This window comes from Chelonoidis abingdonii, chromosome 25 (genome assembly GCF_003597395.2).
Source record: "Chelonoidis abingdonii isolate Lonesome George chromosome 25, CheloAbing_2.0, whole genome shotgun sequence".
Classification (NCBI taxonomy): Eukaryota; Metazoa; Chordata; order Testudines; family Testudinidae; genus Chelonoidis; species Chelonoidis abingdonii.
The window spans coordinates 5,557,253-5,584,783 of NC_133793.1; the positions used below are offsets into that span (position 1 = coordinate 5,557,253).

General features: G+C 52.0%; 1 protein-coding gene across 1 annotated transcript in view; it reads right to left on the minus strand.

Moving 5' to 3' along the window:
* Window positions 1-40: 40 nt before the first annotated feature.
* Window positions 41-27,531, minus strand: part of RIMS3 (regulating synaptic membrane exocytosis 3) — a 54,984-nt gene continuing 27,493 nt past the window's right edge. The window contains exons 2-7 of the mRNA XM_032802718.2: window positions 23,567-23,832; window positions 7,475-7,616; window positions 6,529-6,641; window positions 2,342-2,443; window positions 1,419-1,558; window positions 41-336 (exon numbers count right to left, since the gene is read on the minus strand). Coding sequence (XP_032658609.1) covers window positions 124-336; window positions 1,419-1,558; window positions 2,342-2,443; window positions 6,529-6,641; window positions 7,475-7,616; window positions 23,567-23,786 — 930 coding nt within the window. The 5' untranslated portion in view covers window positions 23,787-23,832 and the 3' untranslated portion in view covers window positions 41-123. The remainder of the gene's footprint in view (window positions 337-1,418; window positions 1,559-2,341; window positions 2,444-6,528; window positions 6,642-7,474; window positions 7,617-23,566; window positions 23,833-27,531) is intronic.

Here is a 27,531-nt window from a genome sequence, read left to right on the forward strand (position 1 = left end):
GGGGGGGGGGGGGGGAAACGAAACCAAACCAGACACAGAATATTTACAGCTGTTCCACCAAAGGTTTTGGTAGGCCAGCTTGTTTCCTTCCCTCCCTCCCACCCGTGCCCTAAGCCCTGCCCCTTAGGGGCAAGAAGGACTTGTAGAACTATCTAGAGAGGACTGGGAGAGGCGACGCGTCAGAGGGCCGATGGTGGAGTCCGCCAGCGAGGAAGTGGGGAAGAGTTTGTACCAGCCTGTGACCATGTTGGAGAGATCCAGTTCTTCCAAGACAATCTGCGCCATTCCCATGAAGCACTTGTGGTCCATGCGGCCATAATCTCCCCAGACAATCACCTACAGGGAAGAACCCTCGTTAGCTAAATTGAACCTGTTCCAGGCTGGGTTCCATGCCTGGGGGTTTTGGTGCCCAGAGCATCATATAAACCTTGGGATTCTTCTCCGGTCCCCCAGCACTTACCTGAGGGAAGCCAGGTGGGTCACACCAGAAAGGTATCTGGTGTTATTCTGAGGGGGGCTCTGAGCTAGGGGCATGAGCAATGAATTTCAAAATCAAGACAACAGGGGTCCTATATTCCCATCTCTGACACTGCCTCCTCGAATTGTACAGCCATGACCAAGTCTGTCAGCCTCTCTCTGCCTCAGGTTACCGACCTGCAAAATGGGGCATTATAGCCTTAATGTCACAGAGATGTTGTGAAGATGAGTTACCCCACTGAGAAATGATTGTAAAACGATGTGAGATCTTGGCTACAACGTGCTGCCTGCCGTTGCTGGGCGAGGAACATCTCTTCACGTCTGTATGGCGCCCGGTCTGTACAGACCCTGCCCTTGGGTGAGGCACTACCATAATATGAACATATACAGTTCAAGACCTGCCTCTCTGAAGTGCTGGGTACCTGCAATTCCAATGAGAGCCACAGGATCTCTGCATTTTCAGCATCTGAGCTCTCCCTCGGTCAGCCTAATGCTCACCCAGCTGGATGCTGATGTCACCCCCCAGCTCACAGCCATCCTGGCCACCGATAAGCTGTGGGCACTTCCAGCCCAGGATCTCAAAGCACTTTACAAATCTCCATGAATGAGGTCTCCGCATGCCCCTGCATGATACAGCAGGAACTACTGCCCTCTGGTGTCAAGGAGCGACACAGCAAGAGGAAGGGACTTCCCACGGTCAGGGAGGAAGTGAGGGGCAGCACTGGGGATGGAACCCAGGAATCCAGTTTCCCAGTTCCCTCCCCTTTCCCTCAAATGAAGCGTTCATGGATCTGCTTCCCTAGTCAAAGACCAGATGTTTGACTGGGTCTCTTTACAGCCAATGAATGGGGGGGATCTGGTACCCCTTGCTGGGAGCATTTCCAACTTTCCCTTTAAGAGGTGGTCTTTGCCCACCTCCCCTTGAAAAGGGATTACGTCACCTGCAAAACTCTGCCCTGTGGACCCTCGTCAAAGAGCAGCGCCTGCTGGTAGAACGGGTCCCAGGTCTTCTTGGCCATCTTGGTCTTCTTCTTGGCCAGGCAGGTCCCATTCTCCAGCAGATAAACTTTAACATAAGTTCCTGCGTTGGAGACAGAAGTGCAGATGCAAACCAGCTGTGAATATCCTCAGCAGAATCACCTGGGCACTGGGCCTCATCTACAGCAGGGGAAACCCAGGCACGCACTGCCATGAACACACCTCAGCCAGAGCTCTGCCTCCCACAGAGATGCTGGCCTGCTGGGACCCCCTCCCCAAACCCTGTGTATGTGTGTTTGTAGTTTCCCAGAGCTACGCAGAAGGGAGTGGGGAGGGACGTCTGGTCTGGTTGGTGGGGTGGGGGAAAAGGGGCAGTAGGAATTTTGGGAAGGGGTGCTGAAAGATTGGCATCCCGCTGGATTGTGGTGCATTCTCTGTGGTGAGGGCCGTGTCTGTGGGGGGCCAGGAGGAGAGGGTCTGTGCTGTGCTGGTAGCCTTGACTTTTCACTTCTTTGCTAGGTTTTGTACTTGGTGTGTTTGGTTGCAGAACAACCTTAACTGCCACGCGCTTATTGTGTGTTAATGCCTGGCTCTGCGGTGGTGAAACGCCGGTGCACTCAGCCAGCCAGCCCCTCTGCTGCCCACTCCAGGCAGAGCCAGAGCCAGAGCCAAGGTACTAATCATTGCATGACTGGAGGGGGAGCCCTAAGGGACTGGGGAAGGGAGGGGCATCTGCCTGTTATTGGGATGTATCATAAAGCAACACTATCGAGAGCAAAATGGAGGCACTAATTCCTTCCCATACCCCCCCACCCCCCCACAACCCTTCCCAAAGCTCCTGGACTCCACCGGCTCTTCCTTAAGGATTCTTGGCACAGATACCTACCAGGGATGGACTTGGAACCCAGCTTTGGGGTGAGGCCCCTGGCCTGGATCACCTCCACCTCCAGCTGCCCGCTCCTGTCGATCATCCCAATGTGGACATCACCTAGGACAGAAGGGGAGAGGTGAGAATCAGGGGTCCTAGCGAGCCCTATCCTGTGTTGGGGACAAATGGCCGCCCCCATTAGCATCCATGTCGTTCCCTTATTCGCCTGCGGCTTCCACTGTCCTCTGCACCCTTGCTCGGAGGACCCTGTTCTAAAGTACCAGATGCACTGCAGAGCAAGTCCCAGAGCAGCCACAGGGAGCACGGGGCACAGCAAAGTGAAAATAACAAGAACGTGGCGCTGACAAGAAGACAGGACATCACAGGAGAGCCAGGGAGCTTCGATGGGAACATGTCTAGGACCCAGACCTCAATTCTGGGCACCTTGTTACCAGAACAGCATAGAAATGGGAGAGAATTCAGAGAACAGCGACATGTAATGGGCTTCATGCACCTGAGTGCCCGCCTGAGCGTACTGTCAGGGCACTGGGACAACTTCGCGAGACATCAGTGGCTAGCTCTGCAGAATTTCTAAGCATCCACAACTACAACTGAGCTGTACCCTCTGGAAATCAGGCCGCAGCATTTTAAAAATGAGGCTCTCTCCCGGTTTAAGAGAGAGCCTTTTCCTCCTGCTTCTTCGACAACTCGATTCACTGTCCATGTACTTTTCTATCTGTCGGGCCACTGTGAGATACGCCCTTTCTGAACCCTGAATCAGCCTTTCGGGAGCTTGCCCCGTGCTAGGATTAACCAGAGCCGTGCCTTGGGAAGGGGAGTTCTTCAGCACGGCATGTACGTACTGGGGCTGCCCCAAGAAGAGGGTGAGAAGGTGGAGAGAGCTTGGGTCTCATCTCCATTCTAGCTTCAGTGCACCCAGCAACTAGTTCCCTTCAAATGGGGGGTGAGCAATTTCCCTGCCTATAGTGCAGTCCCTCCAGCCTTTTCTGAGTCCCATGAAAGCATCCCTAGAGATGGTCTGTGCCCTTTTGTGCCGGGCTCAAAGGTATTTCTGATAGGCCCTTGGCATGCCCCAGATCCCATGTCGTACACTTTACAATAGCATCTCCAGGGATAGCCCCAGCCTCTATTTACAAACACTGACTTTTCTGTCTGTCAGTAAGTTAGTTAGTAAGTTCTCCCCCCGGATGTCTCTCCCCACCCTCTTCTAAAACGCTGCCTCCGCGTCTCCCTTGGAAGAATGACCGTGGTGGTTATTCCTAACGTTGGCCAGCAGAGAGCAGCTGAGGAAAGCATGTTCTCAAGCATTAGGCACCAAAGGAGAAAATGAAATACCAGGACAGTGGTTGCAGGAGGAGGGCGTGTGGGTTTGTTTAAAAAAAGAAAGTCTTTACTTTCCCTTTTTTCTATGTGATTTGTGGTGTGAGGATGTGGCAACTCGGCTGGCAAAGCCCAGAACAACATGAGCAACAGAAACCACCACGGATGGAGAAAGAAAGGAAAAACACCAGAAGGAAAACAAAAGAAAATGAACTTTTTTTGTTGTTCTAAGCTCACGACACAGATTCGGTCTCCCACTTACGTCGTCTGCAGCAGCCCCGGTAGGTACAGCCCTTGGGATGTGCACAGAGGTAGGTCCCCGTCACTCCACTGGTGTGTGACTGCCCACGGCCTGCACCCCTTGCACCGGCGCAGCCCAGGGGAGGGAGCGGGGGGCGGCACGAGGGGACGGGGGGGCTGTTGATGTCACGCCGGAGTTTAAGAGAAACAAGATGAAACTTGGAAATTCTCAGACACACTTTGCATTTCAGAAGCGCGTTGGACTCGGAGCAAGGGACACCGTAAGAAATGGGGTGATGAGAGAGAGAATGAGCCAAGAGCAAGGTAGGGTCTCAAATCCTGGGGGGAGGGGAGGAGGGGGAGTTATGGTTTGGGGGTGTCACCTATCCCAATGTTTCTCAACCTCTTCAATACCAGGGTCCGGCTTGCTGCCTTCCTAAACCATGTCAGGGAGATCTCAGGGACCAGCACCAGTCCATGCAGTGGTCTTTGAGAAACACTGACCTCTCCCACATTGATGGCCTTAAGCAGAAGAAAAATGCCTCCTTTCTCCCTCCAGCCCCAACCTAGCTATAGAAAGGCCAGGAACATACTTTAAATGCAGCCGGTCTGATTCGGATCTCCCCCACCTGGTGCCACTCGATTGACTTTAAAGGGGTAACTCTGATTTACACCAGGCTCAGGGTCAGTTTGTTCATGGTGGTTTTTTTTTAAAAAAAAAACCAAGGCAGGAGGGGAGGGTTAAGCACTAGGCATTAAACATCTGCCCCCCGCCCTGCCCAGGCTCAGCCCGACCCTGCAGCCTGATGAGGTGGAGAACAAGCACCACACCGACTACTGGTCTTTGGAACATTTCCACCAGCTGTATTTTGAACCTTCAAAATCTGGGGCAAAAATCTTGAACGGAAATTTTGAATTTTGATTTAAAAGAAAACAAGGGGGGGGTTATGAAAATGTGAAATTCTATACTCCTCTCCCCGCCTATCATTGCCTTTAAAAATCAAATCACAGGCCTGTCTGTTCTGCACGTACATAAAAGATGAGTCTGCTGAGCCCGGGGAAGGAGTTTTGTTCTTCTGCCCTTCCTCAGAAATCTCCCCACCACTGTTCTGAAGAATGCTTTCTGCCCTCTTTGCCCTCCACCTCAGAGGTGGCTGCAGCATATAGGTGGTGGGATCCTTAGGATTCAAAGGCACTATGGAACTTCAGACAGGGGCTTATAGAGAAAAGGGTCTGCTTCACTAAAGATGAAAGAATCATTTTCTTTTATCCAGAATAAGGCCGGCATTCAGCTCGTTTGCAGTTGCAGTCTTTGACCCAGCACAGTGCTCCACCCAGCTTAACATCTCAAGAGAAATCCCAGCTATGGAACACTTCCCCGGGGTAGGACGGGTCTCTCTGCAGTATCTGGGCATTGCCACATGCATACCCGAAATCTGCACTTTCTTCCATAGCCAAAGGGGCCCCCTATCTGCTCCTCTGACACTTGTGTCCTAGCCCGGACACCTCGCTGCCCTTCCTGTACTGCTGCTGGTTTGTTAGCTTGAGGGAGGTTATGAAACTGGGATTTGCAAATGCACTCCAGTGAGATTTGGGTTCCTAGCTCCCTTGGGTCCCTTTCAAATCCCAACCTGACCCAGTGAGAGTAACCAACCCCATCGGGCCTCCCCTTCTGTTGTTTTGGGCTGGGCCCCTGCTTCATTCTGGGGCAGAACTGTGACGCTAAAATGATCTCGCTTCAGGCCTCGGAGAGCAATCCTCAGCGGTTCACTTGAACTCTGTTAAAAGGTGTAGCTGAGATGCCAGCACAGCCTGGCGACGAAAGGGCTAACGCCAGTGGGGTCACATGCCCCCTTAGCCCACCGGGATGACCCCCACCCCCTCTGGAAGGCTGGCTCAGCCTGCTCCCCATGGAATCAAGTTGGGTCCCCTCTGCGGCTGGACACAGGATCCACTTACCAGTCAGGGCCCCTGGTGCTGCAGCGTGGATGGGACTAGCGGGGCAGGGATTAGCATCAGCAGGGGTGAGAGAGCTGGAGGTCTCAGCAAGCTGGGTAGCCGGCTGGGGGGCTGGGGGGCTCCGCAGCTGCTCAGGTTGGAGAGACCCCAGGCAGCAGGAGCAGCCTCTGTCTGGGCCTATTAATGCTATTTCAGTGAGTCTCTGCCGGAGCCCGGAGCCCGGAGCCCTTCTCAGACTAGGGCCGGTTCATGGGTCCGACTTCACTGCTCCAGTCCCTTCCCCTCTCGCTCAAGGTGGATGGAGGACGTGGGCTCCCCACACGCAACAAAGCCGCCTGGCTCCTGTCGTCCAGCCAAACCATCGAGCAGCAGGCAGCTGAGTGCCCAGCATTTCGCTCAGCCTGAGCGTGCATCAGTTCCCTGACTCCAGCCCAGCTTCCACCAGGCAGGTCACAGACACCCACTTCCCTTAACCCCCTGGGAGGCAGTGTCAGGGCCTGAGCCTGACCTCGGTGCCAGGCACCGGAGGGCCTGCAGCAAGATCCAGCTGTTCGACTCCATCCACTAGAGACACGGACCGGGCACAGGGCTTGGAGCCCAATCCAGTGTAACAACTTTCCATCTTCCCTTTGGCTGGGTCACCCGCTCCAGCTGTGAGCACTCACCCATCGGAGGCGTCGCCAGTGTCTGCCGGCCAACAATCTGCGCCGGCCCGAGCCCGTCTAAAAAGTCACTGAACTGGCTCTCGGCTCCCAGCCGGGTCATGGGGAAAATGAATCTGAGATAAGGGGGAGGGGGGGTGAGAGAGGAGAAGGGACAGTACGGGTGAGACAAGCCCCCAGGAAGCACTGGATTTCCCGGCCAATAATTCTTTGCACAGAGATAACGTGCCTTGCACGAGGATCTCAAAGCATTGAGCCAACATGAATTAACCAAACCTCCCTTACCATTTCCTGACAGTGGCGTCAACTGTGGAACGGACCCTCCCAGGGCACGGGTAGGATACCCACCGCATACGGATTAGACACGCGGCTGGACAAAGCACAGGAGACTCTACAGAGAACAACCCTGCCCTGGAGGAGACCACCCCAAGTCGACCAGCGCTACCTCCGATTTCTATAGGATCCGTGAACTCAGCACAAGGAAACTCCAGACTGATCTGACACTCTGTGCCCAGGGATCTGGGGTGCTTGAAAGCCAGGCAGGCATCACCCCAAGGGGTTGTGGGGCTCCATCAGAGAGCATTGGCTTGATACTGGTAGGCACTGATGACAGCCAGGACTCAGATCTCTGGCTGCGCACACCACCTGGGGGCCCAGTGGCTCGGTCTATTTGAGGCACCAGGACAGCTGACATTAGCCCTGCTCTTACGCTGTGCCTGTGGGAGAGTGGGAGAGCCGCAGAGCCACCATCATCCTCCCCCAGCGAGGAGAGCGGCCTTGGGGCATTACGTGCTTCCTCCAACCCCCTGGGAGAGACCGAGTGCCTCCTCTGGAAGGAGAAATGCAGCTGGGCTTCTGCATCTCGCTGGATCAGTCTGGCTGCTAGGGTTGCGCCCTGCTCCCCTCCCCCCGTCCCCCCCACCCGGTGCCAAGCAGTAAAGGGCCTTACGTGCCATCGGAGCTATTACTGTTGGTGCTGCCGTCGGTCGATTCCCGGCTGCCCTGCCGGGTGATCCTGTTCCTCATCTCCACAGCGATGCCAGTTTCTGTGCTCCGCCGGATGTTACTGCGCAGCTTCTTTGGGCCGCCGTCTGGAAACAAACACACAGATAAGCCAGGCTGGGGAATCGCAGGCTGGGAAGTACAGAAACATCCCCCTCCTGGACAGCAAGATGGCAGAGAGCCATCAACACCGTGCTCCCTGCACTCCTGTCCTCCTCCTTCAAGGGTTGATGGTACATGGCCATGCAGCATGACATCACCCTACTGGGACAGGCAACCTAGGCAGTGTCATGGGGGATGTTGTATCTAGTGGTTAGAGCAAGAGCATAGCAAGACAGAATTCCTGGGTTCTATCTGCAGCTCTGTCATCAACCTTGGGCAAGTCACTACCCCCTCTGTGCCTCAGTTTCCCCATCTCTAAAGTGAGGAGGGCCAGAGCCTCCTCTGAGGTGGGGTTTAGGGTTAATTGATTGCATCAGACCTCAATGTACTTGGCAAAGTAGCAGATGGCTCTTTGCAGCAGGTACTGCGTTTGTGCAGTGCTTAGCCCCCATCCCTGGCTGTGGCCTGGAGGTGCGACTATAATGCAGCTCTGCTCCTCCGGCCCAAGAGAACTGCATGGCAAACCAATAACACTCATTTGTGCAGGAGTCCAAGCTTCCTCGGAGGCTCCTCCCAGACTGGAGCACACTCCCCCAGCAACCAGGAACACCGCAGATCTCACCACCTGCTCCTAGAGCAACCTGCCTTTGACCCTCCCAGCAAACAAATATCAATTGTCATTTAAAAAAACAAAAACAAAACAGAAACGCATGCAATTTCCCCCTAGGAAGGAAGCGACGAACAAATCAACCACATGCGGCAGATGTTCATCCCCTCTCTCGCTGCACTGCCAGAGCTTAGGACACTCAAATGCCATGGAGAGAAACACAGTATAGAAACTCGAATAGAGTCAAATACCTGAGGGCCCAGGGGCCCAGTGGGATTAAACAAAAGCACCGAGTGTTTCTATGGCTAACGAAAGTATCCACAGGCACATTCAAGGGGTAAAAACAAGTTGTTTGGAAGGGATGTGGACATCCTGCTTGGGGGCATTGGCCAGTCTCTGCCAGATGGACCTTAGAAAAGAGCTTCTCCTGGGGACAGATTAGCACAGAATTATCCACTAGGGGCTTCTTGTGCCTCGTATTAGGAGGTGTGAGGCAAGCAAGATGCGAGAAGTAATTCTTCCACTCTACTCAGCACGGGTGAGGCCTCGGCTAGCAGCTCTGGGCCCTGCACTGTGGGAACAACGTGGACAAATTGGAGAAAGTCCAGAGGAGAGCAACAAAAATGCTGAAGGGTCTGGAAAACATGACCTAGGAGGAAAGATTGGGTCTGTTTAGTCCAGAGAAGAGAAGATGGGGGTGGGAGGAAGAGACACACGCTAACAGTCTTCAAGTATGGAAAAGGTTGCTCTAAAGAGGAGGGTGATAAATTGTTCTTATCCCCTGAGGACAGGACAAGAAGCAATGGGCTTAAATTGCAGCAGGGCCGGCGCTTCCATTTAGGCGGCCTAGGCAATCGCCTAGGGCGCCAGGATTATTGGCGGGCGGCGTTTTGCCAGAGGGGGCGGCAGGCAGCTCCAGTGGAGCTGCCGCAGTCGTGGCTGCGGACAGTCGGCTGCTCATGTGGCTCCGGTGGACCTCCCGCAGGCACGACTGCGGCAGCTGCACCAGAGCCGTGGGAGCAGCCGACCATCCGCAGCCACGACTGCTGCAGCTCCACCGGAGCCGCGGGACCAGCGCGCAGGGTGGCGAAATTGATGTGCGCCTAGGGCGCTAAAATCCCTAGCGCTGGTCCTGAATTGCAGCAAGGGACGGTTAGGTTGGACATTAGGAAAAACTTGCCAACTGTCACGGTAGTTAAGAGCTGGAACAAATTCCCTAGGGAGACTGTGGAATCTCCCTCTCTGGAGGTTTTTAAGAACAAGTTAAAGAAGCACGTGTCAGGGACGGGCAGATAATATTTAGTCCTGCCTCAGCGCCGTTGACTGGACTAGATGATTTCTCAAGGTCTGTTCCAGACCTGCATTTCTATGGTTCCTCTAGAGCAGCTGGTACTGGGCAATCAGCATTCACTGCCAGGAGCCCCCAGGTGCTTGGCTGGCTGGGGGAACACAGCAGGTAATGTTGCCAAGGAGTGAGACCGGCAAACACTGGCTCCCACCTGCCTGTCCCTTCCCCACCAGGGGAGCTGTAGCTCTCTGCCAGTTACATGATGGATAATGCTCCCCTGAAATATCACGCTCAAGCTGAGATGCTTCAGATCTGCCGTTTACCTGCCCTTTACAACTGACCTTTTCCTTCTCCGGAGGGGAGAGGGAGCAGGGGCGGCTACTCTGTCCAATGGGAAATGCTCACTGCCCTACAGACCCCAAGGGAGGGAGGCACTTTATAGTAGATGAAAGAATCAAAGAACTCCATGCAGCGAGAACCCCACCACGAGGTTCTGATCCCCATCTCCTGGCGCGCTGCTCTTGGGCCTTTGATAAATTATTCACTGGGATTTATGCAACCTTTGCAAAAAAAAAAAAAAAAAAAGCCATCCAGGCTGATTTTCATGTACTCACTCGCCTCTTCGCTGAGAAAGGTGTCACTGCCTGAGCAGACGTGAGCCCAGCATGGACCCCATCAACACCTGCCCTATCCCCACTGAGGCCCCTCCCTGTCTGAGCCCAGCACAGACCCTCCAGTCCCAGGGTGCCCCCTCCTTTCTGCCAGTCAGTGAGCCCATTAGTAACTAACTCCTCTCACCTGGTGTAATGAGCAGGAAACCCTGCCCCAGGTGTCTGTACTCCTGACTCCTGTCACTGTTATACCTGCACTAGAGCAGGGATTCCCAGTGGTTTTCCTTCTGTGTCCCCCTTCCCCACCCCCCCATGCTATTAAAACTCCATGGCCCACCTGTGCCACAACAACTGTTTTTCTGCATATAAAAGCCAGGGCCAGCATTAAGGGGTAGCAAGCCGGGCAACTGCCTGGGGCCACATGCCACAGGGGGCCCTGTGAAGCTAAGTTGCTCAGGTTTTGGCTTCAGCCCCAGGTGGCTTTGGCTTTCTGCCCCAGGCCCCAGCAAATCTAATGCCGGTCCTGCTTGGCAGACCCCCTGAAACCTGCTCACAGCCCCCCAGGAGGCCTCGGACCCCCGGTTGAGAACCACTGCACTAGAATATACACACTCTTCCTCCAATCTGTCTCCATCATAGACTTGCTTGCGAGTACATGTATGCACGAGGCAAACTCGTGCTGTACTCTTCCTGTGCCTGGTGGGCTTCATCCCTAAGGCACCCATCAGTCGCTCTCTTGGTTTATTGACCAGAGGCTGAGCTAAGACCTCCAAACTCAGCTCACGTGTCACAACGCCACACAAGCCCAGTATCTACTCTGCACTTCCTGTGAGTCGAGCCCTGGGGAGGCTTATGGAAACTGATTGAGATTCCAAAAGAAACGGGGCTATATTTAAATGCTCCCAACTCAGAGCACTGCTAGAAGCATCCTCCATTCACCTCGCAGCCGATCAAATGGACTGTTTGTCTCTGTGGAGATGTAGCCCTTTGGCTGCTGGGTTGAGCCCCCTTTGCAGTTGATGGCTTCTCCCAACCCCCTGGAGTTTTATGGGGAACCTCCAAAAGTCCCCAGTTTGGTTCAGATGCTGCACTAAACTCCCAGAAACTTTGGCGTTGGGCAAAAGCCGATCTGGATCTAAACCAAATCGCTGGAGCCAGAGGGGTGTCCGAAATCATCTGAAATCCAGGTCTAAACTTTGCAAATGGTGAGTATAATGGGCTGAACTGAAAGCCCTGATCCAAATCCTGGTTGGGGGTGGGAGGCAGCGAGAGGAGGGTCAAGATCCAGATCCAGCAGCTGGAATTCTCATCAGAACCTCCTGTGCATGCCTGGCACTGACTACCCGTCTCTTTCAGTACGCATGTGGCCCTGACACCCTCATCCCGGAGCATCACACAAACTACGAGCGCCTCTTCGCAAACCATCTGAGGGGCGGGGAAGGATTATCACCCCATTGCACTGATGGGAGACTGAAGTGCTGAGATACAGGGCGTCTGTGCAGAGCAGGGCTGCTCCAGTCCAGCCCCTGAACCCTAATCATGCAGAAGAGCAAAGACACCAAAACATGGGAGAACATTTCCCAGTCTCAGCAAAGGTTCAGATCTAGCTCGTAAATAAACAGATGCAGACATTGGTTCCAGAGCCCGGTACTTTGCAAAATTCTACTTGCCCAGGCCTAGTAACTCCTTTTGATGGGCAAGTCAAACACCATTCAATATTCCACTGTCACCAAGGCAAAGGGCAGGTGAAGAGATTTTTATACCTGGGCTGGCCAGCTGTCAGGGCAATTTTGCAAGGCTGGAGAAGGGGACTGTTATCGGACCTGGGTCCCCCCCAACCAGCACTGAATGTGGGAGAATCTTGCTCTATGGATGATAGTTTTATACTATTTTGAGAGGAAGCAAAGGTAGAGCCAGTTCTCCCCAGTAAACTCTTAAAGGAGGAGGGGAGTGAAACCCACTGCCTGCAGTGGGGCCAGATGGGAGATGGGAGAGGACACCCCAAAGGAGCCTGAAGTTGATTTCATCTCTGCCCCCCCTTCCCTTTCAGTTTGACTCTGCCTCAGTGCAGCATCTTCCTGGCGAGTGTTGCCATGGTAATTTTGTCTGCAATGCAGCGGGACCCCCTACAGCCAGCCCCAGAGTCTCCTCCCTGCTGGGCTATCGGAGCCGCGCTCCCCTCTGCTGGGATGGACTCGGGTTCGAGAGAGGCAGGAACACGGCTCGATTGGTGAAGCAAGAGAAAGGAGGAGCAAACTCATTGATGCTGCAAGGCCAGGAGCACTGGATCTGCAGGCGGTGGCACCCCTCATTCAGATTTGGATTTGGCTGGAGCCTTATCCAGCTCTGAGAGGCCGTCAGGCCAACATGGGAGCAGCCACCCAGAGGCTGCTTGCTCTGCTGTCCTTGCTCGGGCAGCACGCTATCCAGAGGGTCACACTGCTGGCGGGGACATGCAGTCTGGAAAGGCTGGGCCCTGCATTTATGCCACAGTTCTTTTGACTTTGGCTGGGGGCAGGGGGGCTCTTATCAATTCATCTGGGGTGAAATTCTCTCCAGCCCAGGGGGCGGGTGCCAAGCCTCTACCATGAACTTAGACAACCAGTACATCCTTGCTTTCATCCGCCGAGCTCAGCTGAGGCTCTTGATTCGTACCTGTTTGCCGGAGACAGAGGCTGCTGGCTGGGGGAATACGCATGGACGATTGCCTGCATCATTCCTCCTGGCTCTCGCACCCCTGCCCTCTGCATGGGCAAGGCGGCATCGTACACAGCCAGTGAGGTGTCCTGGCGTGGTGAGTCTTTTGCTGTTGTGGCAGCTGCTGGGCTGGGCTAGGCATCTAGCCGGCATAGCCCTATGCATGCTGGGATTCCTCTGTTACACTATCCTGTTTCTCACTTCTCCACGCTCTTGGGAACTCAGGGAGCCCTAGAGAGCTGCCTCCTGTGCCCAGCTCACATGCTTGGCCCTCCTGCAGCTCGACAGGCATGAGCAATCAGCAGCCTGATGGGGCCACGTACCCTGAACGCGAGATGGAAGGAAGCGGGGTGTAGCAAAGCAGGTAACTGGGAATCCTGGATCCCTCCGCTGACTCGGCACATGACCCAGGATAAGTCACTGCACCGCCCCAGGACTCAGTTTCCCCATCTGTATCCTGGGGATGGTTGTACCTTCCTACCCCACCGGGAGGTAGTGAGAGCTGAAATCTCAAAAGAGCGCTGAACTCCTTGGGTGAAAAATGCTACAGGGGAGCAAAGAGTCTGATGCAGCCTCCCTTACTTGTAGGGAACAGCCCCGTTATGACCAATGGATTATCCACCTGCGTCAGTGCATTTCAGAGTGGGGCAGGAACACCACAAAGCAAAACGACCTCCGAGGAACGGCTGGAACCTCTGGAAGAAAAGGCAGGGGAACAAAACAACGCTTCGTCTCAGCACGACGTGCACATCCGCGTTTCTTCTGCCACAAAACCAGCCATGTCCCGTGACCTATCGGGCAGCCCTGCACCCAGGCCGCACAGCCGAGCTGGTGGGGGGTGGGAGGGTGCCCCTACTGGGCGAGGAAGGAGAGTCATGCTTCTGTTAACGGGAAGCATAGCGAGCTGGCTGAATGTCCGGGAGACTCTGGTTTCACTGCAGTGGGGTTACGAGGCCTTAGCGGAGAGGAGTAGGGGAATGGGAAGGTGGGTGGAAGAATCGGTGGCCAAAAGATGTCACTGGCTTGCAGAATTGTAAGCTAGAGAGAGGAACGTCAGGGTTTGGCTCTGCTGGAGCCACCTGGGCGCAGACCCAGAGGGCAGGCGGAGGCTTGAGCTCCTGAGCTGCACCCGAGCTGTAACATCTATGCTGCCATTTTTAGGCTCGCTAACCTGAGCTGCCAGCCGCAGACAAAGCCTCAGACTCCCTGCCCATCTGTCTGTCCCCACAAGAGACACAGCCCCACACCCCACCACATTAATTCTATGCACCTTTCATCCGAGTCTCAAAGTTCTTCATAAACAGGTGCAAACCAAGCCTCGCACTCTCTCTGAGAGATAGATTGGTACCACTGTCCCCCTTTTACAGATGGGGAAACTGAGGCACTAAGTGGGGATGTGATTTGACCAAGGTCACACTGTGAGTCAGTAGCAGAGCCTGGAATAGAACCTGTAGCATCCTTCATAGTAGAGAGGAGACAGGATGTGGTTGTAATGATTATATGTCAGGGTTTGGTTCTGCTGGAGCCACCTGAGCGCAGACCCAGGGGGAGGCTTGAGCTTATAGGGGCCTCTCAGCAGAGGCTGCCGGACACAGACAGACCAGTGGTGCTTTCTGGTCTTCTATTTCCCAGGCTGACATGCTCAGCCTGAGCTCCCTGGAGCCACCACACAGGGTCTCCTAAACCTGGTCACAGCAGAACCCTGGCTCTTACTCCGCTCTTTAGACCATGCTCCCTTCCATATTTTGAACCATTACTATGTGTATCTATACAAGTAAAGATAACAATCGGGCCAAACCAGTTTCATGCTTTAGGGCCTGCAGTGAGCGCTGCCAGGGTCAGGAAGGAACCAGCCCTCCCCCTTCTCCCTACCATATACCGCATTGCACCACTGGCCAGATGCATTATGGGACTAGGAGTGGAAAGAGGTTGTTTCCTCTTTTGTTTTCCTCTAAAGCGCAAGGCATTGGCCGATGTCAGAAGCAGGAAAGTAGATGAGACAGTGGGCTGATCTGATATGGCAGTGCCTGTATGCCAATAATTCACGATTCAGCTCCCTTGACTAGACAATTAATGTAGGCCTGTGTCCACATACCACCTGCCCGCAAACAATCTGCATCACCCACTCACTGGGAAAGTGCCAGCCACTGTCCGGGGGGGGGGGGGAACGGCTCACAGCGGGCCAGGCCCCCACTGGGCCCAACCGCACACCCCAAACCCTGCAGGGTCTGAAAGGAGAGGCCTCCAGGTGGGAATAATAAAGCACAGCAGCTTCTCTTGGCTTGCCCTAGTGGATGGGGCACTAGCCTGGACATCAGGAGACCTGAGTTCTCCATCTCCTCCCCAGCAGCATGATGGAGGCCCTGATCTTGAGGGAGGCTTCTAGGCATGACTGAAATACAAATAATACCCAGAGGGAAGCCTGGAAGAGCAGCTGGGTCCTGCTATCCTAACAGAGGGGGGCCTCCCCTCAGCTGGAGAAAGACAGATGGGGTTTCCTGGCCATCTCTCTCCTGCAAGCTGAGGCAGACCTGGATGTGACAAGTCCCTTTGGTGGGGATGAACTCAGCCTGTACCTGGGGCTTTTGGTTCCTTTTTTTTTTGTTTGGAATGAGACGGGCAGCTTTGATAAATTGCTCTCTACCCTTTCTCCGGCCCCCTTGTCATTGTACATGAGCACCTCACTCTCTCTAATGGACTGAGGCTCACCACACTCCTGTGAGGTATGACAGTGCTATTCTCCCCAATGACTGATTGGGAACAGAGTCCAACCAACTTGTCTAGGATCCCACAGGAAGTCTGGCAGAATAAGCAGCTGACTCTAGTCCTGGTCCAGCACTCCAACCACTAGCTCATCCTTCCCCTCTAAATAAATGCACCCTAGGCGGGGGCCTTTGTGAGGAACCAGGCCTCATGTGTCTGGTGAGGTACAGCTTGGTGACAGTTTTCAACTCAAAACATTTTTCTGACCATTTAAAAAAAGGCTTTTTTAAATATGTATGGGGGGATGGGATGAAATATTTGTGGGGAAAAAATATTTTCCTTTGAAATATTCTGATTTTTGACCTCCCAAATCCAGCTCTTCCATTCAAAAGATGGAAAATTTCTATGAACAAAACTGGAAAAACAGAGAAAAATCTGTCATTTAAAACGTTGTCTCTGGAAATACTCACTCTACGGACTAGCTGTAATATGAAGTGAGGCCAACTTTCTTTTTAACTTGGGTACCCAACGTTAGGCTCCTCACTCAGACGTAGGCACCTAAATAAAAGTGACCTGACTTTCAGAGGTGCCGATCACCCACAAATCCCACAGCCATCAATAGGAAGCTTGAGGTTCCTCCCTAAAATGAGTAGGGCATTGAGTAATGGGGTATGCTTGCCTTTTAAGGCAACATGAGGATGACTCGGGGCCAGGTTACCATGTTTCAGGACTTCTAGGGCAAGCAGAGGCCAAGGGAACAACAGAGGCAGATGCCAGGAGAGAGGAAATGATCCAGGGATAACAGTTGGTGTCTGGGGAAAAAATTAGGCCACTGTTCCTTTTGGGGCCCAGGACTATTAGCCTTTTAGTGTGGGGTGGGGCAAGGCTTCTTTCTTTCTCAGCCAATCAGGGCAAGTTCTGGGAAGCAGTGCAGTATGTAATCTGCCTGTTCCCCTTATGGTGGGGGAGAGAGTTGTTGGCTATGTTCTTCTGAGCTAGGAGAATGGAGACAGAGTCCAGATCAATTTGGTCCCAAGCCATGGAGGAACCCTGGAAAGCTGCAGGCCTGCTGAGGTACCCAGGGAAGAAAAGGACCCTTTGTTATGAAGGTTTTTGTTTCAAGTTTTCTCTATTTGAAAGACTTTGCTCCCAGATCAGACAGAAATAACTTAAAGAGCCAGCTGAGTTGCAGGCTGCTAGACTGTAAGCAGATGAGTTCAGAATCATTGGCCTTGCTTTTATGTTTGTGGTGTGAACCCCCTGCTCCCTGACACCCCTGAAATTCATTAGGGAGGAGGCAGAAGAGGACTTGGGGGTTCTGTTTAATTAGTTAGAGCTCCTGTGAGCAAACAAAGGCAGAAGGACACTCTCTTTCCCAGTCCACTTGTTGCTATTCTGGCATTTGAAACATTTCCAGTCTGGATTGGTAAATTTCATTACGCATAATTATCTCCCTTGAAGTATAGCAGAGGCTTGGTGCCTGTTATACAGTAATGGCATCATATATACTCAGGGATGTGACACTAATTGATCAGCTAAATCTCCCCTTCTCCATCCAGTTACATCCTGGCTAGAGCCAAGTGTTAGAAGGGTCAGAATGCAATGGCAGAAAGAGGCAGGAAGTGGGATGGATGGCAAGGAATCAAATGGAGGAGAAAGGCAGCCAGGAACTGCCATTCCCAACAACTTGATTTCTGTTTAGTGTGTGTTTGGAGATGCCCCATGGGGGTGCATACGGAAGGGATAGCTCAGTGGTTTGAGCATTAGCCTGCTAAAGCCAGGGTTGTGAGTTCAATCCTTGAGGGGGCCATTTGGGGATTGGTCCTGCTTTGAGCAGGGGTTGGACTAGACAGATGATCTCTTGAGGTCCCGTCCAACCCTGATGTTCTGTGCTGCCTGGAATGGAGCACATTTGTCCTACTAACTTAGGGCCAGGGCTTGCACCCTTACTCACATGGGTTAGTACATACCCACAAGCAAGTGCTAGTCACTATGAGCAATGGGCTGCAGGAACTCATCTTCCTTCTTTGAGGGGCTCTCATTTTGTTTTAATCTAAGCAGGTTTTAAGCAGAATTGGGCTAGGAAACAGCCTGAGTTATGTGCTGAAGTTTCATAGATGTTTGGGTTTTTTTATGGCTCTCAGGGATCATTTATGATCATCTAGTCAGCCATTCTGCACCACCTAGCCCAGAGAATTTCCCCCAGTAAATAGGGGAAGAGAAATCCCTCAATTACAGCTCAGTGGTTCATGAGGAGGGACTTGGGCTACTCATACTGCCCATATTCAAAACTGGACTTGAGATTTGGACTCTCAAACCCCTGCAGTCAGGGCATCAGTTTAGTAATGCCTCAGCTCAGCCAGGCTCCTAACAAGAGAAAACGCTTTCTCACTAAGGTTGCAAGATCAAACCCAGCCCAGCCTGGGAGAGTAAAAGTTGTTACTGGCAGGCTCTCCCCTTCATCTGAAATGAGTTGCTAGGACAGAAGTCAGCAACCTTTCAGGAGTGCTGTGCCGAGTCTTCATTTATTCACCCTAATTTAAGGTCTCGTGTGCCAGTAATACATTTAAATGTTTTTAGAAGGTCTCTTTCTATAAGTCTATACTGTAGAACTAAACTATTGTTGTGTGTAAAGTAAATACAGTTTTTAAAATGTTTAAGAAGCTTCATTTAAATTAAATTAAAATGCAGAGCCCCCCAGACCAGTGGCCAGGACCCAGGCAGGGTGAATGCCACTGAAAATCAGCTCACTTGCTGCCTTTGGCTAGGATCTCAATCTAGCGCCAAGAATTCCTGTTGCAAAACTCCAATGGCTTCCTTTCTTGGCAATTTCAGCAAAGGAGGAAAGGATTCAATAGGTTTGTTTCCTCTCTCAGCCATAAACAGCCCCAATTTTTTTTTCAGCCTCTTCCTAGGCAAGTCTTGTCCATTCATGATGCCCAATCTGAATCGTCCTCTGTTTCTGCCATAGCATTTCTGAGAGAGTGATCAATGCAGAACACAGGTCATCCCACCAAGCCTATTTCCCCCAGCCTCATTACTAGATTTGAGATTTGCCCTGTCAAACAAGCAGAGGGAGCATGGCCCAATGCTTATTTGGGAGATCTGGGTTCATGTCCATATTCTGACACAGACTCCCTGTAAATAACCTTGGCCAAGTCACTCAGTCTCTCAGATAATGGCCCTGCCCTATTGCACAGAGGTGCTATGAGGATAACTGCATTAAGAGTTGTGAAGTGCTCAGAAAGATTAAAGCTTTTTATTATCAACAGAGCCGGTTATACTATTAGGATGCCAGTAAAGGCATCCATGGCCCTCCTCCCCCAATTTCTTGCACCCTCAGGCCTTAAAGGAAAAACCCTAGCAGCAGGATGTGGTGTAGAGAACTTATAGTGCTGGTGAAAGGTGCTGAATCAACACCCCTGGATAGTGATGTCTTCTCTCCAGCCCAGAGCAGGTAAAGCACAGGCAGCAGGAGTGAAGCCTTCAGTGTGCCCCTACCCTGCGCAGGAGGTCAGGCCATTCTCCATGGCCCTTGGCTCCTCTGAAGCTACCAATCAGGGGGCTCAAGATAGTGCCAGGTGTGGCGTGGTTTTCCAACGTGGGCGCTGGACTGAGCCCAGACAGTGGTGGTTTCTAATAGACAGCTCCCTGGATGATAGGGGAGAAAACCACAACAACCGAGCTCCTGTTAATCAGTCAATCCTGTGACTTCTAGGTTTTCTTGTAAAGGAATTTCGGGCCAGGTTCTCAGTGAAGAGATTTCCCTGCTGGAGGGGATAGAAGCAAGAGATTGTAGGGGTGGGGAAGGGAGTGAGGTCTGCCAGGCAGGCAGGGATCTATTGCCCCACAGAGATTGTGTGCATGCCTGGGACACACTAGGACAAATAGGCCAGGTGCCAACCCAAATCACCTCCACACTATGATCCTGCTGCCTAGGTTGGTTGTTAGCCTTCTTGGCAACAAGGGCACACTGGCCAATAGCATTTTAGGCTGTATAAGTAGGGGCATTGCCAGCAGATCAAGGGATGTGATCATTCCCTTCTATTCAGCATTGGTGAGGTCTCATCAGGAGGACTGTGTCCAGTTTTGGGCCCCACACTACAAGAAGGATGTGGAGAAATTGGAAAGAGTCCCAGCAGAATGGCACAAACATGATTAGGTCGGCTGGAGCACATGACTTATGAAGGAGAGGCCTGAGGAACTGGGATTATTTACTGCAGAAGAGAAGAGTGAGGGGGGATTTGATAAGCAGCTCACTACCTGAAAGGGGTTCCAAAGAGGATGGATCTAGCTGTTCTAGTGCAGCAGATGACAGAACAAGGTAGTAAATGCGGTCTCAAGTTGCAGTGGGGGAGGTCTAGGTTGGATATGAGGAAAAATTTCAGCAAGGAGGGCGGTGAAGCACTGGAATGGGTTCCCTAGGGAGTGGTGGAATCTCCTTCCTTAGAGATTTTTAAGGTCAGGCTTGACAAAGCCCTGGCTGGGATGATTTAGTTGGGGATTGGTCCTGCTTTGGGCAGGGGGGTTGGACTAGATCTCTTGAGGTCCCTTCCAACCCTGATATTCTATGATTAGCCTCCCACTGGTGACCCTCTCTGTACATGGGCCCCACCAACCCAACCCCACATGCACTCTTCCTAGAGAGCAGGGCCTGGCTCCATAAGCCTAAATACTTGTAAGGATCTGGACTTAGATTCCAGCAGCCCTCTGGGAAGCTCTCTATAGTAGAGCCTGCAAGCACCTCCACCTGCCTCACTCGCTGAGCCTTGTGTGTCAGTCTTGTCCATGGTGCTGAAAACTGCAGTGTGCTCATGGACCAACTCTTGGGCCCCAGTGTGAACTCTCCCACCTTGCTCCTGCAGTGGGCAGGCCTGTTCTGGACCAAGAGATACTGGTCCTTTTGAAGGAGCAGGCCTGTTGGAAAAGGTCTGGCTCTCCTGGAGCACACCCACGCCCCAGTCTGTTTACTGACTTTCATGGTCAGTTGCAGCTTTTTTTCCATCTCTGACAACGACCTTGCAGAGTCCATCTGTGAAATGGGGCCTGCTATACAGGAAGGGTGGTGTGTGTGTGCATATTACTGGTTCAGAGCAACTCGTTTAGAAGGCTCCTGTAGTGAATTGTCTGCCCAAGTTGCAAGCGCATCCATTCTGCATTCAAGAGACCCATCTTTAGACATACAAAGCCGGTGACTGTGGCAGGAATTCACTCCCGAATGACGGGCCAGGACAAGGTCTATGCACCATTTCAGGCCTCCCTCAAAATAGAGATTGTAGAGGGGCAGGGGTTTAAGTGGTGCTGGCTCTCTGTTCTATGGGTGCCGCACAGATGCGCAGACAAACTTTGCAGTTTAGGACATCAGTGAAAAATTGGTCCCAACCCTCCTTATTTTGGGAATGGGGGCTGCCTTTACAGTCAATTGCTTCCAAACCATTTGTTTTGTTGCATGGATTAGACTGTCTCACTCAGTCCTAGGGGACCCGAGAAGGTCTGGATTCTTTTGTCTCTGGGTGGAGTTTTGCCCAGCTTTGCTTAGCTTTCTGCGATAATTATAACCCTTCAGAAACATCTCAGATGTGCAAGGCTCTAAATTAACTCCTTCTCCCTATATAACACACTTTACTGAACCACAAAATGCCAACGAGAACCAAAATTAAAAAGCAATAACTCAGAGAAAATGCCTGGGCTAAAATGGGTTCTCCAGCTTTTTTTAAAAAGATCTATTTCAAACATTTAAAAATTCCCATAGCCAGAATATTTGACTAGTTCTTTCTCTGAATTAGCATCTTCCTCCCACTAGCACTTTTTACATTAAGATTTCATGGAGAAACAACTGCAACTAGATGCAGAGAACCAGATCCTGAGCAATTTACTCAGGGCTTATGCTGGCAATGCTCCCACTGAATTCTACAGGGTTGTCCCACCCTCAGAGGCACAGATCTCAGGATTTGGCCCAAAATTTAGCTGAGTCATTTGGTCAAGGGGTTCCAATCTGCAGCATAAACTCTACCCGTCTCCTAATGCTCCACAGCAATTTGCCTCCGCATAGGAATTTTAAAGCACTTTGGAGAAGTCAGCTTTAATTATGGGGCACAAAACTCTTCCGAGCAACATGAATAGAGCTCTTTGGAGTAGGAGTTGTCCTTTACTCTGTCTGTACAGAGCCTAGAACAGCAGTTCTCAACCGGGGATACATATCCCCCTGGGGGTACAGAGAGGTCTTCCATGGGCTAAGTCAACTCATCTAGATATTTGCCTAGTTTTACAACACGCTACGTAAAAAGCACTAGAAGAGTCAGTACAAACTAAAATTTCATGCAGGCAATAACTTGTTTATATTGCTCTATATACTGAAATGGAAGTACAATATTTATATTCCAATTGATTTATTTTATAATTAGACGATAAAAATGAGAATTTTCAGGAATAGCGCGCTGTGACACTTTTGTATTTTTATGTCTGATTTTGTAAGCAAGTACTTTTTAAGTGAGGTGAAACTTGGGGGTACACAAAACAAATCACTCCTGAAGGGGTACAGTTGTCTGGAAAACGTGAGAGCCACTGGAGCCCTGATCTCATTTAGATGACATAACTTGGTCTGCACCTTCCCCGGCCCTTTACCAAATGCCACGACTAGCATGGATGCAACTGTGCTGTTATAAAGATGCCTTGTCCTGGTACATTTAGGGGAACAGCCTATACCAGTATAGTTGTGCCGGCAGAGAGGCGCCTTCTAGTCACACTGCAGAGAGCTACCGCTTTAGCTATACTCAGCTAGTTACAACGTTTGTGTGTAACCATAACTCGAAGCCTCCAATGATCCCCAGCTTGATTTTAATACCAAGAAAGGTCAGGGTTCCAGACTTTCCTGACACTGGATCTGTCTACATCACCATGTGGTTTTAAAAACCAATGATCTGCAATGTAGTCTCCATTCAGTATCCCACAGCTGGAAGGAGAGGCCATTGGGGCTGATTTATCACAATCTTTAATGCAAGTGGGAAGTTTAATTTCATTTCTTTCCCAGTGTAGGTTCTGGAAGGGTTTGGGGGAAATGCCCCTAGCTTCCTCCATCCAATTCATTCCTCTGACCTTTCATTTCAAGCTCACTTGCAACGGACCAAGGAGGTGGGGCTACTAATGATGGTGCTGAGGGGCGAGAGGGGGTGTCAAACTTTCAAAAGAGCCTAACAGTCTGATTTCCAAAGGTACTTAGGCACCTACATTGTTCTCCATAGAAGTTGGGTGCCTAAATACCTTGGAGGATCGGGACCATAGGTCCCATTTTCAAAAGTGACTTAGGCATTCAGGAACTTAAATTTCTCTGAAAGTCAGTGTAATGTAAGCTCCTAAATCACTTTGGGGAAGGCATAAAGGGCAGTTGGACATATCAGTGCTACTGAAAATCAATGAGAGTTTGGTGTCCCACCTCCATCTGTGACCAGGGACATCTTCCCCTTAGGAACTCTGAAAATTTTACCCCTCGTCTCATGCGATGGGATTGGAGCAGAAGGGACGAGGGCCCTAATCCAAAACACACTGAAGTATATGGACTGATTTCTATTTGCTTCAATGGCATTTGGATCAGGCTCCAAGACGCTGGACCTACAATGTCCCCAGAATCCTCAGTTCCCACCATGCGTGTCTCAGCCCTTTGCAAGGACAGGCACCAAAGCCTCAGCAGTGACCAAGAGGAAATGGTGTGTTTTGTCCGTTCTCCAGCATCCCTCCTGCATCGTGACTGAGGTCAGAGGGGATGGAACAGAGCAGGATTTCCCCTCATTAAATGCGTAGCAGTTGAGCACCATTCTGGCAGAGAGAGGGAAGGGCAGGTGGCTTGGGTATGTGCTAGCCATAAACGACAGCTTAGCTTGCATGCCCTGCGCCAGCAGCTGATCCCGAGCTGGGCATGAGCGATGGGACTGTGCCCAGTGCAGTGCTGCCATGAAGGATAAACAGGGAGCTGGGCAGGAAGCGTGGGATCTCCCGACCCATCCCCTCCAGCGAGCACAAACCTCCCGCTCTTACCGGGTTGGTTGAGTTGCAAGGTGCTCTTGCTCCACTGGGACAGCCCCACGATAGCCACCATCTTGGCCCCGAGGCTCGAGCGCCTCTTCTTGTTGGAGGTGATGCTAGCAGAGTCTGGGTTGCCCCCACTGCTCTTCTCGACGTTGTACATCTCGCCGCTGATGCTGGAGCTGCGAACCACATTTTTAGCAGAGGAGGAACTCGTCTCCCCGTTAAACATGGTCAGCTAGTCGCTCTCCGTCCTGGGAGCTCCTGGGCCAGCTCAGCTGCAGGGAGAGGAAAAGGAGACAAAGGGGGAAGTCTGTTATTCGCTCTCCACTCACGCGGCAGCTAGGTCATTCTCGAGTACTGGGGATGGGAGGCTGCAGCCCAGGGGCATCCCCTCCCAGTCTGTTTGGAGGAAATACACCTGACTGTGCAAAGAAAAATCAGTTACGCTGGTCAAGGGGTGTCTGCTTGGATCAGTAGAGTGACATCAGCATGACACAACTCAGAAGGGAGCAGAAGCATCATCTCAGATGTACAAAAAACCTGGTATCGAGTACTGGGGATGGTGCAGCCCTGTTTAGCAGGAAACACTTCTGGATCTTCATGGCACAGAACTGGGAACAGGCATCGCTGCGGCACTGTCTTAGGGTTCCAGCTGAGCCCAGGCCCCACTGTGCTGCTGTAGCGTCTCTGAGAGACGGTCCCTGCCCCAGAGAGCTCAGATTGAACAGACAAGTAACGGGGGTTGCTCTCCCTGGCCCACAGCTGCCGAGCTGAGGCACAGAGATGAAGCGACTGGCCCGTGGCCACACATGGCTTCTGTGGCAGAGCAAGGAACCAAACCCAGGTCTGAGTCCCAGCCCTGAGCCTTCACCACATGACCAGCCTGCCTTTCTGGGAAAGTCGGAGGCTCCCAAACACCAAGTGTCCCAGGCCAATTATCAAGTGGCATTGGGCCTAGGTTGGAGTATCCCATGCAGCCCACGTCAAGGCTGCCAGAGCAGCCATGCCGGGGAGGCAAGAGTCCCATGGGTAGCATGCAAAAGGAAGTTTATGGCCTCCCAGCATGGCCTAGCAGGGAGCAGGAACCACAGCAAAGACAAGGGTGGAACCCCTGCGGCCTTTGCCCCCAGCATAGGAGCTACAGCTGCTAGTCCAGCTCATAGGCTCGAAACGGAGCTGGGGCTGTGCTTTGGTCCAGCATTTTGGGCAGGTGGGGCAAGTGGGATGAGATTTTTTGCCTCTTAACTTCCCTACAGCTGCCCCCCCAACACGCTCTGGCTTAGGTTTAAGGGCACAGTGTGAATCTGCCCCCCCCCCCTTCCCCAGCTCAAGGCGTTCTGATCCTGTCACCTTCAGTGTCACAGATGTGCAGAATGGAGTGGGAGACTTGGCACTGGCTGGCGAAGCCTGCACAGGGTTAGCAGCGGGTGGGCGAGGGACTGTGTGCATATGTGTGTGAAAGCTCGTTTAGCTGCAGCAACTTTGTGACAGAAATTGTCAGGAGAGAATGAAAACCTGCAATACGGGGAAGTGGCTTTCGCAGGCACTTTCGGCAACTTCAGTGAGAACTGCCAGTCCCGTGCCAAGTACACCTTGGCTTGTTACCAGGCTGGGGCACGAAGTTACCAGGGGGACGAAGCTGGGGCACCGGCAAAGGCTCACAGAGGCTGTAAACAAGAAATCCCCAGGCTCAGAGTTTACCTCAGTGCAGCCTCTATATTTGAGCAAGCAGCAAAACCAAGGCTGTGACAACTAGTCATCTCTAACGACCTCTTGTAATCTTCCTGAACCCCTACCCCACCCCAGATTCTGCTGTTAACCCAGTGTCCTGGCCCAATTGCATCCTGCTTCATGTCTGCAACACTTCCCCAGCCCCCCTCCAAAAAAGTGTAGTTATTGTGCACTGATAAAATAGTAGCCTTGTTCCACCCCAGAAGTGGCTACATTTCAGTAGGACAGGAAGCAACTCCTGTGTGTGCATTTGTGGGATGCATGAAGGTTTTGCTAATGGATCTTTTGGGGAGGTGGGGAGCTCTGGTCTGACAACTGTATTTTCAGGGAGCTATGACTGACTGAAGTGTGTTGTGGAGCCTTGTGCATAAGTCCCCACCCCTACATCTCAACTGGGTCTTTGCTCCTGGCTTAACGCAAATGGACACTGCAAAGGCAGGTGTGACCTGCTGCTGCTGCTGTGCTGTTCTGTTCATAGAGAGCTGATGGGGAAACCGCTTCCTTCCACTTCACAGCCTGCGAGTTCCAGCCCCATCTCTCTGAGCCCTCTTCAGGCCTGTGTGGGTGGATAGAATTCAGTAATCAGGGAGGATCCTGAGGCAGGGTGGCATAGAAATGTGAGCCTTTCATCTCTGGTGACTTGGGCACCACTCCACTGCCTTACATCACAGGGAAAATGAGCACCATTGTCTTGGACTAGCCCCCGGACGGCTGCCCACAGCACACCCCCGCAGGAATTCACACATGGGAGCAGTCTGGGGCTGGAATAGCAAAGGCTACCACACGGCTAAGTAAGGGGCATGGCCAGGGAGGAGCCTAGTACTGGAATCACAGATGGGCTACAGCTCAGACATGAGGCAGAGCTGGGGGGCGGGGAGCTGGAACAGCAGGGGGCTACAGGTCATGACTGAAGGGCATCAGTGGGCTTGATGGGGTAGGGGAGGGACCTTCCTGGCTAACTGCTGGCTCTGGTCAATTCCTCACTTTCGTAAGTACCACCAAAAGGTCAGAGAGGAAGGAGGCAGGAAATGGCAGAGACTGGCTTTAATTATCAAGACCAGACCAACACACACACAATAAAAAGAACGGGGAGTCCTTGTGACACCTTACAAACTAACAAATTTATTTGGGCATAAGCTCTAATGGGCTAAAACCCACTTCATTGGTGCATCAGATGAAGTTGGCTTTAGCCCACGGAAGCTTATGCCCAAATAAATGTGTTAGTCTCAAGGTGCCATAAGAACTCCTGTTCTTTTTGCTGATACAGACTAACACGGCTGCTACTCTGAAACACATAAAATAATGACCCCCCCACCCCCACCCCCACCCCACCACATAGACTCCAATTACTGCTTTAAAATGCAATCATCTTGCTTTACTAACAATCCCCTCTGTGTGCACCACTCTGTGCTTTAATATTTCTGTGACAAATGCCATTTACCAGACACCGTTAAATCTAATCCATGCTGGGCTGATGAGCTAAGCCAGCCCTAGTGATCAAACCAGCTGATAGCGTTCAGTGGCTCTGAGTTAGATGAAGTCGTGGGCGGGGGGGGGGGCGGTTATGAGTATATGTGCACGACAGCTTTAACTGAGGCCCTCATCCTGCAGCTGGATCCCCACTAGCAGATCCTGCAGAGTCCCAGTGAAGTCAACAGGAATAACCTGAGTTCAGGAGCCAGCCCATGCAGATCTGACTGCAGGATTGGGGCCCACGGTTTCGGTGCAGTTTGTGATAGGACCTGCCAGTTTCAGCAGCTCAGAGCTTTCTGAGAATTAAAAATTACTCTCCAGGCTGTAACTTTCCATGTTGGAACTTGGCCCAAAAGAGAATCTTATCAAAGTCTAAGAAAAATCCTTTTGGCCATTTCTGAACTGTCACTGGGGTGTAGGAGGATGAAGAGGGGTTGGATTACGGTTATCCAAAGACTACTTTTGCTTCATGAAAGACTGGAAGGATGGTTTTGTGGTTAAGGCACTAGACTGGAACTCAGGAGACCTGAGTTAAACTGCTGGCTCTGCCACAGACTCCCTGTGTGACCATAGGTGAGTCATTTAATTACTTTGGGTCTCGTTTTCCCCATCTGTAAATCAGACAAGTAAAATTTTCAAAAGCACCTGAGGCCTTGTCTACACTTGCAAGTTGCAGCGCTGGTGAGGGGGTTACAGCGCTGCAACTTAGCAGGTGTCTACACTTAAAAGCTCAGCCAGCGCTGCAACTCCCTGTTTGCAGCGCTGGCTGT